At 37.8% G+C, this 15511-nt stretch overlaps 3 protein-coding genes across 3 annotated transcripts; all 3 read right to left on the bottom strand.

Moving 5' to 3' along the window:
• Nucleotides 1-2467: 2467 nt before the first annotated feature.
• On the bottom strand, nt 2468-3022 carry LOC122290185. Its single transcript, XM_043097797.1, has one exon. The coding sequence runs from the start codon at nt 3020-3022 to the stop codon at nt 2468-2470; it is 555 nt and encodes a 184-aa protein (XP_042953731.1).
• Nucleotides 3023-3195: 173 nt separating this feature from the next.
• Nucleotides 3196-4155, bottom strand: LOC122290111. Its single transcript, XM_043097687.1, has 2 exons — nt 3510-4155; nt 3196-3401 (listed from the first exon to the last, which is right to left on the bottom strand). The coding sequence occupies exons 1-2, from the start codon at nt 4153-4155 to the stop codon at nt 3196-3198; spliced, it is 852 nt and encodes a 283-aa protein (XP_042953621.1).
• Nucleotides 4156-5329: 1174 nt separating this feature from the next.
• Nucleotides 5330-13345, bottom strand: LOC122315602 (protein TIC 22-like, chloroplastic). The gene is made up of 7 exons (XM_043131616.1): nt 12699-13345; nt 11382-11456; nt 8770-8826; nt 6165-6224; nt 6004-6084; nt 5902-5937; nt 5330-5708 (listed from the first exon to the last, which is right to left on the bottom strand). The coding sequence occupies exons 1-7, from the start codon at nt 13260-13262 to the stop codon at nt 5637-5639; spliced, it is 945 nt and encodes a 314-aa protein (XP_042987550.1). The 5' UTR covers nt 13263-13345; the 3' UTR covers nt 5330-5636.
• Nucleotides 13346-15511: the final 2166 nt, after the last annotated feature.

The raw sequence follows: 15511 nt of genomic DNA, 5'->3' as shown, positions 1-15511 counted from the left end.
CATAAATAAAAAAGATAGTTAAATAATATAATAAATATGATCATTAAATTTTAATAATATAATTATTGGATGTAATAAGTTATAACAAAATAATAAAAAATATTAAAACATTAATTTAATGATTTAACTTATAAAATTATACAGAATGCATTGTATAATACATAGAAAGTCAAGTGACTCACATGAAAGTACTAGAAATTTAAAAAAAATACTATTAAATACAATCATGGGTTGTATAAATTCAACGCACTCCTTTTAAAAAATATTAAAATTTATTATTAAAAAATTAAAATTTTCATATAAATTTTATATTTATTCATTTTTAAAAAAAATAAATATTCAAAGCTTGCGTATTCGATTATTTCAAGTATCATTTATCATTTAAAAATTAAAAATATAAACCAATGGTCATGCTATTGAACTACTAGTTGGATTCAATAAAATAACATAAACTACTAGTACTTGTATGGTACACATCCAAATACCCCCAAAAGCTGAGGTTAAAAAAAAAAAAAAAACACATAGACTCCCCCAAAAACTGACATACTTCTGAAGTCACTTTACCAGAGTTGCGGAGTAGATGGCAGGTCGTGTGACCTTGTAGAGGAGAATGCCCATCATTGTACCCATGCACTCACTATTCTATTGTCCCAAGAAGATACGCCACGGAAGGATGAGGTTTGTTTGCTCCAGTATGATGTAGCATCACTACTAACATCTAACACGCCAATTTTTTCGAATTTTTTAATTATAACAAATCTATTCGTGATTTTTTCTTATCATTTCATATGATATAATATTAAATGATTAGTTTATAAATAAAATATAATAAATAATTTTTAATTATTTAATATATTATGAGATAACAAGATGATAAAAATTAAAATGATGAACTTTTATTAATATTGGAAGCAGTTCTTGAGTGAAAAAATAAAATAAAATAAAATTTATTATTAAAAAAATTATTTTTAACATGAATCTCATATTTATCTATTTTTTTTATAAAAAGTATGCAAAATTTGAACATCCTAAAACTACAAATATATAAATATATATATATATATATATATATTTGTGATGTGAAATTTCGAACATCGATGTCAACGTTGACAATATGATTTTTGCTTAGTTATATACCAAATTTGTTTAAGACCTACAGATTATAGAAGTAGTCCAAATCATCACTTTTCTTAAAAATGGATTAAACTCATACTCATAAGATCGACCAACATCTTTTTACCACTTCAGCCAACCCTAGCTAAGAGTAAACACATTTGTTTACTTTACAGATATTATATCTGCTTCTCTTTTTTTTTTTTCTTTTTTTTTTTTTTTTTGAGAAAAGTAAGAAGATATATTCAAAAAAATAGGCAAAATGCCACGTTCAGTACAAAGAATGTCCTACACTTCGTAGGATCGAAAGAAATAAGAAACTCATGTAAATTCTGGCCATTAAAACTAACAGCAATAGCCCAAGTATAGAGAGTTCTAAAAAAGAAGACTTTCAGCTCCTCCATTGATCTCTCTTTATCCTCGAATGTCCGATCATTGCGCTCTTGCCACACACACCACATAATGCATATCGGGATCATCTTCCAAATTGCCTTAATCTGGTTGTTGCCCCTCAGACCTATCCAGCTAGCAAGAACCGCCACAACTAATTCCGGCATAACCCAACCCAAGTCTAGTCTACAGAAAACCTCGTTCCATAACCCTCGAGCTACCTCATAGTGTAATAAAAGATGGTCAACAGATTCTCCCCCCTTCTTGCACATGCAACACCAATCTACGATGATCACCCTTCGTTTTCTCAAATTATCCGTTCTGAAGATCTTGCCCAAAGAAGCCGACCACACAAAGAAAGCCGCTTTGAGGGGCACCTTGTGTTTCCAAAGCTTTTTCCCGACGGTACCCACCACAACGAATCTAGAAGCTGAACACTTGGTTTGGTTGAGTACAAGAGTCTGAAAAAAGCTTCAAAAGTGTCCATTTCTCAATCTTGAGCAGCCCTGCTAAAACTGATATTCCACTGGATTTGCTCCCTCATTACCACCATGACTTCCGCCACTGATTTCTCTTTGTCGCTTGCAACCAAAAATAATGTCGGGAATAAATCCTTAAACGCACAATTACCACACTAGGTGTCATACCAGAATTTGATCTTGTTTCCCTCTCCTAAACGAAGCCTCGTATAATGAGAGAAAACCTCACATCCCTATCTAATATGTTTCCACAATCCCACGCAATGAGCCCCTCGCACTTCCTTAGAACACCAACCACCCCATAATTCTCCATACTTATTTTCAATCACCAACTTCCAGAGAGCTTCTGGTTCTCTATGGAATCTCCACAACCACTTTCCAAGTAGCGCCTGATTAAAGATTCTCAACTTTCTAATGCCCAACCCCCCACTCGAGATAGGCTTACAAACCTATTCCCACTTGACTAGATGAAACTTGAACTCCTCTCATATTCCGCCCCACAAGAAGTCCCGTTGTAATTTCTCAATTCGAAGTGCCACCCTTGCTGGAATAGGGAACAGGAATAGAAAATATGTTGGAAGGTTAGATAGAGTACTCTTTATTAGCGTAACCCGACCCCCTTTTGATAAGTACATTCTCTTCCAACCTGCTAAACGTTGCTCTACTCTCTCAATCACTGTATCCCATAACGCAACTACTCTCGAGGGGGCCCCCAACGGAAGGCCTAGATATGTCATGGGGAGTGTACCAGTCTTACACCCCAAAGTATTCGCCAAGTGTCTTAGACGCTGAACACCACCAATAGGCATCATCTCTGATTTGTCCAGATTCACTTTCAAGCCTGAAGCTACCTCAAAGCAAAGTAGGAGTGCCTTCAGTACTCTAACTTGGAGTTGGTTCGCCTCACAAAAAACTAGCGTGTCATCTGCAAACAACAAATGGGAAATGTTAATACTACCCCCTCCTGGGGTTCCAATCAAGTAACCAGTCATATGCCCATTTGCAACCAGGACTAAGATCATTCTGCTCAAAGCTTCCATTACAATGACAAAGAGTAATGGGGACAATGGATCTCCCTGTCTTAGTCCTCATGTGCTATTGAAAAAACCAGTAGGGCTTCCATTTATTAAGACTGAGAATTTTGCCGTAGAAATGCACCATTGGATCCAAGTACGTCATCTCTCCCCAAAACCATACTTCCCCCAAATGTCAATTAGAAAGTCTCATTGGCGATGAGCACTGCATTTAGGATCTGTCTATCCTTTACAAATGCATTTTGAGGCTTTGAAATAATCTTTCCAACGATCTGACTAAGGCAATTTGCCAGTACCTTGGATAAAATCTTATAGACCCCATTGACTAGGCTAATGGGGCAAAACTCCTGTATATCCTCCGCTCCCGCCCTTTTTGGTATTAAGGCTATAAAAGTGGCATTAAAGCTTTTCTCAAACTTTCCAAACGAATAAAACTCCCGCAGCACCTCCATTAAGTCCTCCCTTAGGATCTCCTAACAAGTTTGGAAAAAACCCATAGAGTACCCATCTGGACCCGGAGCCTTGTCTCTTGCCATTTTCCTTACCACTTCTAACACCTCTGCCTCTTCAAACGACCTCTCCAAACGATTAGAGTCCAAAGGTCCAATGGACTCAAAAGCCAACCCCTCTAGCTTAGGCCTCCACCCCACCTGCTCAGTAAGAAGCTGTCCATAAAAACTAACCACGTGATTGTTAATCACTTGCACATCCCTGCACTCTGACCCATCAATCTTCAGCATCTCGATGTTGTTGGATCGCCTGTGAGAATTGGCAACCCTGTGAAAAAACTTAGTGCTACGGTCACCTTCCTTCAGCCATAAAGCTCTAGACTTTTGCCTCCACGAGATCTCTTCCATTAGAATGATCCTCTCGATCTCTACAACCAAAGCTAATTTTTGGGCTTGTTCCTCCTGATTCAAAGGCCTTAACTCTCGAACCCTTTCTAACTCTTGTATCTCCCACTGCTTTGTTTTCTTGAGTACCCTGATATTGCCAAAGGATTGCTTGTTCCAAAGTTTTAGGTCTTGTTTTAAAGCCTTTAGCTTTCCAGCAAAAACAAAACTAGGAGTACCCTGAATCTGATATGAAGACCACCACTGTCCGACCCTCTCCACAAAGCCTTCAGTTTGCAGCCACATGTTTTCGAACTTAAAATGTTGCTGCCTTCGTTGAATTCCCCCACCGTCCAGCATGATGGGCCAATGATCCGAGCACAACCGAGGCAATCTCTTCTGCCACACCTCTGGATAGTGAATTTCCCATTCCGGGGAGATTAGAAATCTATCTGACTTAGACCATGTCTGATTATTCGCTCACGTGTATATGCCCCCCGCTAGTGGTAAGTCCACTAGGTTCAACTCAGAAATGCATTCCGAGAAATCTGACATTGCGGGACGCATTCGTCTATTTCCAAAACACTCGCTTGGGAATCTTGTTACATTGAAATCACCGCCTATGCACCAAGGAAGATCCCACCAGCTGTGTAATCCAGCTAGTTCATCCCATAGAAGTCTTCGGTCACTATCTGCGTTGGGTCCATAAACACCTGCAAAGGCCCACATAAACCCATTGATCACACTCCTAAAAGAACATGCCACTGAGAAAAACCCCATTGCCTCCAATTTCTCCACCACCCGTTGATCCCACATCACCAACACTCCTCCCGAGGCTCCTTTAGCTGCCAAATACACCCAATCGACATGAACACAGCCCCATATACTTCGTATTATATTTGTATTGACTATTTTCAATTTCGTTTCCAGTAAACAAACAATGTCTGGCTTCCAACCACGCAATAAGTTTCTTACTTGAAGCCGCTTACCTGCGTCATTTAGACCCCAGACATTCCACGATAGAATTTTTGATTTCATTTATTGGAGTAAGCCAGCCCCTTCCCTTTTGACATCTCCCTACTTGAGCTACCTTCAGAATTCATGGACCATGTTAGCCTATTGAGTTCCCGCTGTTTCTTGAACCCCATTTTCCTTTGTTGTTGATGACCCACTTCTGAGGGTAACCTAATGGAATAAGTAAGCAAGGAATGCACCCTAGATGATGATGATGGTATTGAGTTAACTCTAACACAACCTCTTTAATTAAACTAATCAGATCCATCGATGGTAAGTTCAGAGTAGTGTCAAATTAAAGCTGTCTATTTCAATGTTGGACCTCCATATGGAGTCTTGGACCGTTTTACATGGCTGGTTTCTAAGTGAATATTTCCTACGGCCTCTACAAGAATTCCACAAAAATTATATTCTATTTAGAAAAGGAAGTACGTATCAGCCAGCAAAATGCCTCTACTACCAGAAATAATATTCAAGATCAAGCCATTGATTGATTGTATGTAGATGTCAAGCCACTTAACTACTTAATTCAGGGAAAGAAAACAAGGAATATAAAGATAGCCAAATTTATCTTGCAGTCAATAAAATAACATACTTCACATTGCTGGGGTGGTGCATGATTGTGTACCCGTTTGCTTGCTAGTTATATGTCCAGTCCCTCTACATGAACGACGTGAGATGATATTGCCAAAATCATGAAGACACCGTTCTCATACCATCATTTAATTGATGATCTATATGAAGAAGTCCCGACCAACTCATTTTGTAATTGCCTATCTCCGGGTAGAAATATCGAAACCAGGAGGTATGAAAACAACGTCATCCCAATTTGGAGTAGAACTCTCCTGCAAAATATTAGATGGTTATTTTACCTCTTAATATTTCATACAGTGCCATTAATTATGCAGGAGACAATAAACAAACATCCAAGAAAACAAACGAGGCAAATAAGCTTACAATCTTAATTCAAATGAATACCATCTTCCGGCCAACTGACCAGAGGATGTAAAGCAAAACTTCCATAAAGAGGCCACTTACCTTCATTCCCTTGAGAACTTCCTCAAGAGCAGCTACCTACAAGATAAAATTAAGTAAGTGAATAGAACAAGCTTCGCGAGGCATAGAAATTAGGAAACCAACCTGAATGTTCCCTCGTTTGTAAGCAGGATTTATTTGATTCTGCTCCTTGGCAGCCCTTAGAAGGGAATTCTCCAAATCCTCCTACAAATAATAAGGAAAAGAATTATAACATGACAGAATTAGAATACTGCATGTTGAAATGGCTATCTTTCTCAACAAACCTTTCTGAAAAAAGCTGGACGATAGCTCTTGTTTTCGCTCCTCAGAATCAAGCTCCTTGACTGAAATCAAAGATTTAAAACAGAAGTGCAAAATCAAGCTTGAATGTACATATCTGGGGACTAAAGTAAATCTTATAGTGATCTTAAAGCCATAGCTAATGGATTCTCCACATGCTTCCCCCCCCCCCCCCCCCCCCCCCCCCCCAAAACAACAACCACACCACAAACCCCAAAACAGCCACAAGCCAGATTGTGACCTGATATTTGGTACTTCCATGTTCCAATTTACGAAACTAGTAATGGCAATATACTGTGTTTGTTCATGGAATTATAGACTTGTCTATGTGTCTATACCATGTATACGTATGAATATGCAGACATACCAAATCAATCTTAACGAACTTTTTGAAAGGAACCATGATCTGAAATAGCAAACCAACTAAGCCTAGCCTGAGTGTACCATGTAACAGATATAGTGTACCATTTCCCAGAGAATGATTCAAACCACACCATATTCCCGCAACTTCGGGGCGAACAATTCTAACCAAGTGAAGTATTGGGCATCTACAGGCATCTGAATCTGAATTACTTATTTAGCCTGAATGTACGGCAATGTGGAAGATGGCTTCCATCTATTGTAATGTGTCTGGAGGGAAAGGAATGATAGAAATTTTGAGGACCATGAGTGGACAATGGAAGAGCTTAAAACTTTCTTCTGAAATCCCCTGTTTCTTTGGACAGCTGCTGTAAATTTTCATGGGCTGGATTTCATGATTCTTCAACCCTTTTATATACCTAATCAGGTGCTTCTCTTGTACACATCCTCTATACTTTTTTTAAATGGGTAAAAAATTTGGACCATTTCTCGATTTGTGTGTGTCATCCATTTGCAGATGCATCCTCTATTCTTGGGCTAAGCCTTTTGTGTTCTTCAGTAAAATTTTCAACTTCATATAAAAAAAAGTTATTCTGCCCGAAACCCTGGCCTAGTCAGTTTTTGAGATTATTGTTTACTGAGTTTCTCAGGCCAGAGCTTCCAAAATAGAAACAACCAGTCTTTTTTTTTTTTTTTTTTTTGGACAAGTAAGAAACACCAGGTTGTTCAGTGCCAAAAATTAATTGACAAATAAACTCATCATCAAGTGCAACACAAAGCATTGAGAACGGAAGGGCCAATTTCAAATTTGCAAATTCAAAATGGACCCAATTTTTTTAATCTTTTTTTGATAAGTAAAAGAAAATTTCATTGAATCAAGTAGGCAAAGCCCAAGTACACAGTAAGTATACAATGGAGCGCACATACAGATTAGGAACTAGAAAAAATGATGTAGGCCCTATATGGAAACAAGCATGCCAACTCAAGTGTACTTGCTCTGCTATTCTGCCTAAAGCCCGACTGAGGAAAAATTACGGGGCGTAAAACAGAAAAATATGCCAATTCGGGTGGACATACTATATTTAATATATCATTTATCCACCATTAAATTAACGATAAATAATATTATTCTCTGCATAGCTTATCCACGCAATACAATTTAAATACTGGTCACAGAATGCTGTCAACCAATCCTAACTGCATTACGATTTGGATCCTTAACAGCATATTTCTGTGTTATGATAAATTTATTGACAAAGCAAGGTTTTGGTTTCCAACAGTTAGAATCTTCCTTCCTTAGGAAAAGGCAGCCCTTGGAAATCCCAGCCTATGGGAGACCCCATGAATCAACTGCCACCTTCAGTACCTTACCATGGTGCATTACAAACACTGCAGGATTTCTTATTCTTTTCTAACCAGACCTTTTCAGTTCAATAAAAAGAAAGTTTACAAAACCATAGTGGCTATCAAATCTATCACATACCATGTTCTCACATTAACTCATAAATTTGACGACTAAGATGACCATAAACATAATAATGTAGACCCTTTAAACATAACTCCATGTATGCCTTTGTATCCTAGTACCCTGCCACACATATGTGCAGTCCATGAAAAAAGAAATACACAAATTGCCATATCCAAATAAATCCATGTCAGCTATGTATCAGATAAGGCTATGGTAGGTATTTTGAAGTGTGTTATCTTCCTAGACTTAAACCATGATTTTTTTCAATATAAGTAACAACAACCCTTAGGGGTTGGTTCAAGTGGTAAGAGCCTTCGTCTTAGTCTTGGTGGTATGCTCCCACCAGATCTAAGATTCAAACTCGTGGATGCAAACAATTTCTAAGGGTCATCGCACTGGGTGTAAGCTATGATTACTTTTTCCTCTTCTAATAAGTAATTATGATTTCTTACTTGCAGGAAACTCCTTGCTGAGGGCCCCTGAGCAACCTCAAAATTAGTCGGGACTTTGTTCCAAGAACCAATCAGAAAAACAAAAGCAACCATGACTTTCTAAACTTGATTTGGCTCAATTGTCATTATTAAGGTCAAAAGTGGCAAATGATTCATTATTGTTTTTCCTAAATTTATTGTGTGTAGTTATATATTTCATTCAATTATTTTAGTAGTTTTTACATGGCTTGAAACATTCCTTGTTATCTCATTAATCAATATATATAAAAAGATGACTAAAAGAGTGGTAATTGATTGCTAGAAAGGAACCTGGAAAACTGGAACTCCAGTGAAGCCATCGTCAGTAAAACCAACCTGTTCCATCACCTACACAGAAACATATATAATTCATGTACAATGCAGACACCTCTATATGGTGAATAAATTAGGTAAAATCAACAAATATTGTTTTTTAAAAAAATTATTTTTAAAAATCAGAACAAAAAATATGCATTTTTGGCTGAGATCAACCATATAGTTTTTGAGCTTACGTTTCTGAAGACAATTATCAGTGTAAAATTTATAAGAAACATTATATGATCTCTTCAAATATTCTTTATATCATTTATTAGAGATATTTTGAGAATATATTTTAATATATGATCCTGCATATAACGAATAAAATGTTGACTCAAAAGTAGGCTTCAGTAAATGGATTCTACAAAATTATAAAATTAATCATACAATTCTCAGCTGAGAAAGTGTCTCAGATTTCGGTCAATACTGGCTGAGGTAGATGAATTCATTTTGATGCTCAGTCAACTGCCTACCAGTTAAAGCACATTCAAATAGGCATTGATGAAGTGATCTTATTCCTCCTTCAAGGAGGAGGAGGATGGTGGTAAGGGAACAAACATTTAAAAATAAATAAATAAAGTAACCTCACCTTATGTCATACACTGAAAAGGTAGCACTCTACCAAATGAGTACTTGCTGGGGTGTTACGTTTCACCTCAACCATGGGAAAGAGCAGGTTTAGTAGTTCTCTATTGTAAGTTAATTAGGGTTACACCAAGAGAAACTGTTGCAGCTAATCATGGTTAGCTTCATAGCAGTAAGTGTTCTTTAAGGATTTCCTAACCGTTTCATGATGATATTTCACAGACAAACAGAACTTTGGATTGTCTATGTTGCTCATGGTTGTACTTATTGACTCATGCCGTGTGTACAATTGAACTGAAAAGAAACCTAATGGTTTCATTCGATATCGACTTCACCAAAGATAACATAAATCCCTGTTTGCCAAAATGAAAAGCTAAGGGAATCGAACAGTGAGTATCAAGGTATTGAAAATTCTAGTTACTATATTCCCTTACATAAAGTTTAGTATTCCTATGAGCCTCATACTCAGTTTCCATGGAGAAAGCTTTGGAGACATAAGGCGCCCCCCAAAGCAGCGTTTTTTGTGTGGACTACTTCTTTGGATAAAATCCTCACAATCGATAATTTGAGGAAACATAGGATGATCATCGCAGATTGTTGTTGTATGTGGAGGAATGGGGGTGAATCTGTCTCCTACTACACTGTGAGACAGCTCGAGGATTATGGAATGAGGTACTTGGTAGATTAGACTTGGCCTGGATTATGCCTAAGACAGTGGTGGCGGTTTTGGCCAGCTGGACAAATCGAAGAGGTATTCAACAGATTAAAACTATGTGAAAGATAATCCCTATATGCATCATGTGGTGTTTGTGGCAAGAGCGCAATGAACAGATATTCAAAGACAAAGAGAGATTGATGGAGGAACTAAAAGCTTTCTTTACTAGAACTCTTTGTACTTGGGCCATTGCTGTTGACTTTAATGGACGAGATTTTTCATGATTTTCTTATCTCTATTGCACCTACTTAGCTAGGGCAAACTATGCATTGTACCAAGCCTTGCCTATTCTTTGAAAAATATAAATTATTTACTTAACAAAAAATATGTTTAGTATTCCTATGAGTTTGTCCAACTTTTGATAAGCCCATGTATTGGCCTAAAAAAAGGAAAAGATGAATCATCTTCTTACTTTTACGAATCTAGCAAGTGAATATCCATTTTTCTCTCGAGTGATTGCTTAAGTTAAGCCCTCTTGAATAGTTTTGAGTCCCGATTTGCAGTCCATGGATCATCTTTCAGGTTTAGAATGATAGTGTTAGTGTTGAGGACAAGTGTCAAATACCGTCGTATATATACATATGTTTTGAATAGCAACGAACAAACCTATTGATGTATTTTTGCCAGGCATTTCCTCAGAAAGTGTTTCCTAAGATTTCTACAGGCAACAAAAACTTCTGTTGGGAAGGAAGGAAAAAATGTCTCTATTCTACCGTTACTGTCTATAAATGAAAGTCAGGACTAGAATGAAAGCTCTGAAACATACAATTTTCCAGAATTTTTTGCTGAAGGTAAACAAACCATGACAACTTCAACATACTCTGTTGGAGTTTTGGGTGGGTGATTATATTTACACTTCAAAAGTTCAGCCCTGTCAATAGTGGATCAATTGCAGCTTACATTACCATCCCAAAATTATTTAGATCAAAATAACATATTCTAATAGCAATTCTCACGTTAGCACACTTGAAATAAAGAAAAGAAATAAAACTGATGGGAAAATGTATTTTTAATTTAATCGTCAATAGGTACTGTGACGAGCTATATTTATAGTACATGCAGGCAGCGCATACACTACTACAAAACTAGGAAGCGTACACTAATAGAAAACTAGGCAGGTCAGATAGTTATCAGTTTCATGAAACACAAATGTCAGAATGCCTATGGTTTTCGACTAATACATACAAGCAAAGGTAGACTTCCAATAAAAATACCCAAATTAAGTCCATCACCAAGAGCACAAAGGTATATTTTTTCATCAATTTTAGACAACTAAATCACTTACCCTAAGAGCATTTTCAACTTGCGAAGACTCCGGTATCAACCTGAAGGCCACCCCATTATGCTTCAACTGAAAAACCTGTAGGAAAGCATAAAAAGAATTAAGGTCATTTGAGAACACAATTGTTCTCAAGTATTTTCAGATATTTCCTTTCCAGATATCACCTAAACACAAAACAGTTTTCAATTTCAAATTTTTAACTTTTTATCTTATCATTATTTAAACATTACAACTTTCCCAAACTTTTAAACAAAAATAATTTTAAAAAATTTATTTAAACAATATTTTTAACTTTATAATATTTTTATTCAATTTTTCTCATTCATTCTCCAAAATCTAATAAAAATATTTTAACAGGACTCGAAGAAACAGATGGGTGTTTGATCAAAAGTTCCAAAGTCCAGCTGTTCTTTATAAGTCTGCAATGGCTGATGTGTGTTCAAAGAGGTAATTCAGTTTAAGAGGCAGCAGCATTCAGTGACATCAGTGCTGTCACCAACAGATGACAGAGTTCTCTGGGCACCAGCTTTGGATCCCTTCTGCAAGCTTAACTTTGATGCTGCATATGTTACAGATAACAGTTCCATGAGAATTGGTGTAATCCTAAGAGATAGTAGAGGGGATGCAGAGGCTATATTGGCTGCTCCTAGATCAAATGTTTCTTCCGTGTTTCATGCAAAATGCTATCATTGCTATGCCTTGTTACGAGCTATGCAGCTTTGTCAGGAGTTTGGGATTCATCATGTTATTTTTTAAGGTGATGCTAAATTGGTAATTGATAGCGTAAGTGACAACACTGTAGATTGCTCTTGGACTGGTCATTTGATTGAGGATATTCAGTTCATTATGCCAAGGCAACCAAATTGGAAATTAGTGTTTGTTAAAAGAGAGGGGAACAAAGCAGCACATGCTGCTGCACAGGTAGCAAAAGGCCTAGTTTCTGAATCTGTGTGGCTTGAGGATGGTCCATGGGAGGTTTTATCTATTATTTTGAGAGACAATGTTTGCATTGCTTCTTCATGATTAATGAAATTTCCTTCATTTCACTGCTATCTTTAAATCATTTTACCATCATTCAAAGATAACTCTAGATTTGGATACCAAGAATACCTCAGGCATTCTCAAAATATTATATTATCATTAATTACTTCATTATTACTTTTCACTTATTTTTTACTATTATTCATTTCTTGTTATTTCTATTAAATATTCTATTATTTTTTATTACTATTCATAAGTCTTCTCGTCACCCCCACCAATTTCATTCTCCTCCTACACACAGCAAAGCACTAATTACAAGACCGAGATATAACCGCCAACCTTATTCAGAGCAACAGCCACCACTTTGGACCCACTTTGTGATGATGGGTCCATGCTCTGGATATGCTCAAGAAGCGCCTCCGCGTCCTCTTTCTTGAAACAAAACAACCCCAGAGATTTCTTGTTTGAGACGCCCGAAACCAACACGAATTCGTCGTTGGCATTGCTCAGCGCGTAGACAGGCACGCCCGCCAGCCGCTCTTCAATGGCCTCAGTCGACAGAGCCACACCCCCACCACCAGGAGACTGGGGAACCGGTGTACGCTGGGTGTTAGGGGGTCCAGCAACCCGAGCCCAAACCGGGTTCTTCCCAGAAGAAGATCCCGAAATCTTGGGGTCCAAGGCATGTCTTGCGTGTTGTTGGAGGTCTGAGAGAGCAGATTGGAGTTGGATTTTGAAGGAGGAGGGGTTGGGAAGGTGGTTGAGGAGGTTAGAGCAATGGTGTTGGAGGTTAGAGAAGGCTTGTTGGAGGTTAAGCTGTGGAGGTGGTGGGAAAATTTTGGGGGCGTTGGAGTTTTCGGAGCTCATTTTCTCGGGAAAGGAACGGGGTTTGGAAAAGTTCATTGGAAGTATATGGGTGAAGGGAGTTGGAGCTGAGGAGTCGAGTGACGAAGGAGGGAAGGGTTTTCAAGCGTAGCGAAGGGGGTTTATGGGTGAAGGAAAAATAAAATAATATTAAAAATATATATTATAATAATTTTTTTTTAATTTTTTTTTTATCTTTTTTTTTTTTTTTTTTTTTTTTATGAAATAGCCAGAGCCACATGTCTAAGAGTGATCCCTCCCCAATTTTATTAAGAGATCCTCATTTTTAGCGAAGGAAAACCATGATTACAACTTAAGAAAGAGAAAAACATCATAACCAATCAAAAAAACGATGCAGAACAAGTTCTTAATCTAAGATAAGAGCACTCACTCTTATTCAATCAAAAAATGCCCCTAAGTAGCCAAGGTAAATCTGAACTCTTATTCCATGTTTTATTAACTCTAGCAGCACCCAATCGTGCAAAGCCATCAGCCAAAGAATTACTCTCCCTATAAACATGTTTAATCCGAAATGTCCTTCCTTTAAGAAGGCTTAACAACTCCTCCCAGTAGTCTTCCAAGTACTAGAGACCACATCTCTTCTTCATTAGCCAATCTATCACAAGCTTCGAATCCATCTCGATATCTACCTTATTTAAACCCAAAAACCTTACAATCCGGATTCCTTGAAGCAGCCCCATAAATTCAGCAAAATTATTGGTCCGACTGCCAGTGTTTATAGCAAAACCAGAAACGAAATTTCCTCTAAAATCTCTAATCAATCCTCCTGCCCCCGAAATACCCGAATTACCCAATGAGCTGCCATCCACGTTCAGTTTATACCATCCTTCCTGGGGTCTCATCCATTTAATTATCTGTGGCGTAACCCCTTTTTGCTTATACGGAATTTGGAAGCTACTCAGAATTTTCTCATCCCTTGATGACCAATTTGTTGACGCCTTAAGATTTTCCCCTACCGAGGCCAACCAATACGCCAAATGGATTGGATAGATTCCTACCGATTTTCCATTCTAGCAGTACATCGTCGACTCCATAATCTCCAGGTGATAACGCTCGGCAACATGCCAATTAATTGGCCACTCTAAGAAGAATTTTTAGCACGCCTATACCAGAACTCCACCTTTTCTCTCCATGATTTACCTTGCATGCATGGCAGCTCTAGCTTTATAGAACACACACGCCAAATTTGTTCTGCAAAATCTCCAGTTGCCAAAACATCATTCTGGTCTTCATAGCTCCCTTCACTACAGCAGTCACACTTTGATGTCAACGGAATTCCTGTTCTGCGCACTCGATCGTCCACTGGAAGACAATTATGTTGAGCTTTCCACATTATAATTGACATTTTTCTTGGTAAGTCAGGATTCCACAGCCATTTAACCCATGGTAATTTTGGACCACGTATCCGAATGCATTCCCATGCAGATTTAGTTGAAAAAGAGCCATGAGCCTTAGGAAGCCAAATAAGAACGTCTTTCCTCTGTTTCACACTTCCCAATTCAGCAATGATCTGTTCTGATTTTTCCGCCCCTACCAACTAGTCGAACACTTCCACCTTCCAACCATTTTCAGTCTTACCCTCAGCTAAAGATAAACCTGATGGGTCTCTAACTTCATGTTGGTTAGAAAGAGGGCCAGCCGAGAACCATTTATCATGCCAAAAAGATAAATTACCATCTTTGACATTCCATTTTGAATACTTCTGCACTGCCGGTAAATTTTGTAATAGCATCTTCCAGAATTTAGACCCTTTTAATGGATCCACAATAGAAATATGCTTTTGATGTACATATTTAGCAAGAAAGAACTTCGACCAAATAGAATTACCATGTAACAAATTCCAAACCAGCTTCATATGGAGAGAGGCCTGAACCTCATGCAACTTCCGTAATCCAACACCACCTTCCGAAACAGGCTGACAGAGTTCCTCCCAAGCCCTCCATTTCTTTTTCGGCCTCCCATCTCTAACTCCCCAAAAGAAGGTACTGAATATACGCTCCAATTTTTCCATCACCCTTTAGGAGTATGTAAAATTGAGAGGCAATGAATTGAAATACTTTGGAAAACCTGCTTTAAAAGAATAAGGCGAGCACCACTGGACAGAAGCCTAGACTTCCACCCCTCAATACGATCTCGAACTCTGTTTATAATACCTTCAAAATGTGCCACCAGAAGTTTGCCTGCAACTATTGGAATGCCCAAATAATTGAACGGAATTGTCCCTTCACTAAAACCAATCACATGTAAAATCCTTCTACGCTGATTTA

This window comes from Carya illinoinensis, chromosome 1, assembly GCF_018687715.1.
Source record: "Carya illinoinensis cultivar Pawnee chromosome 1, C.illinoinensisPawnee_v1, whole genome shotgun sequence".
NCBI lineage: Eukaryota > Viridiplantae > Streptophyta > Magnoliopsida > Fagales > Juglandaceae > Carya > Carya illinoinensis.
Note: the sequence above shows the minus strand (reverse complement) of the source record. Positions and strands in the feature narration are given on the sequence as shown.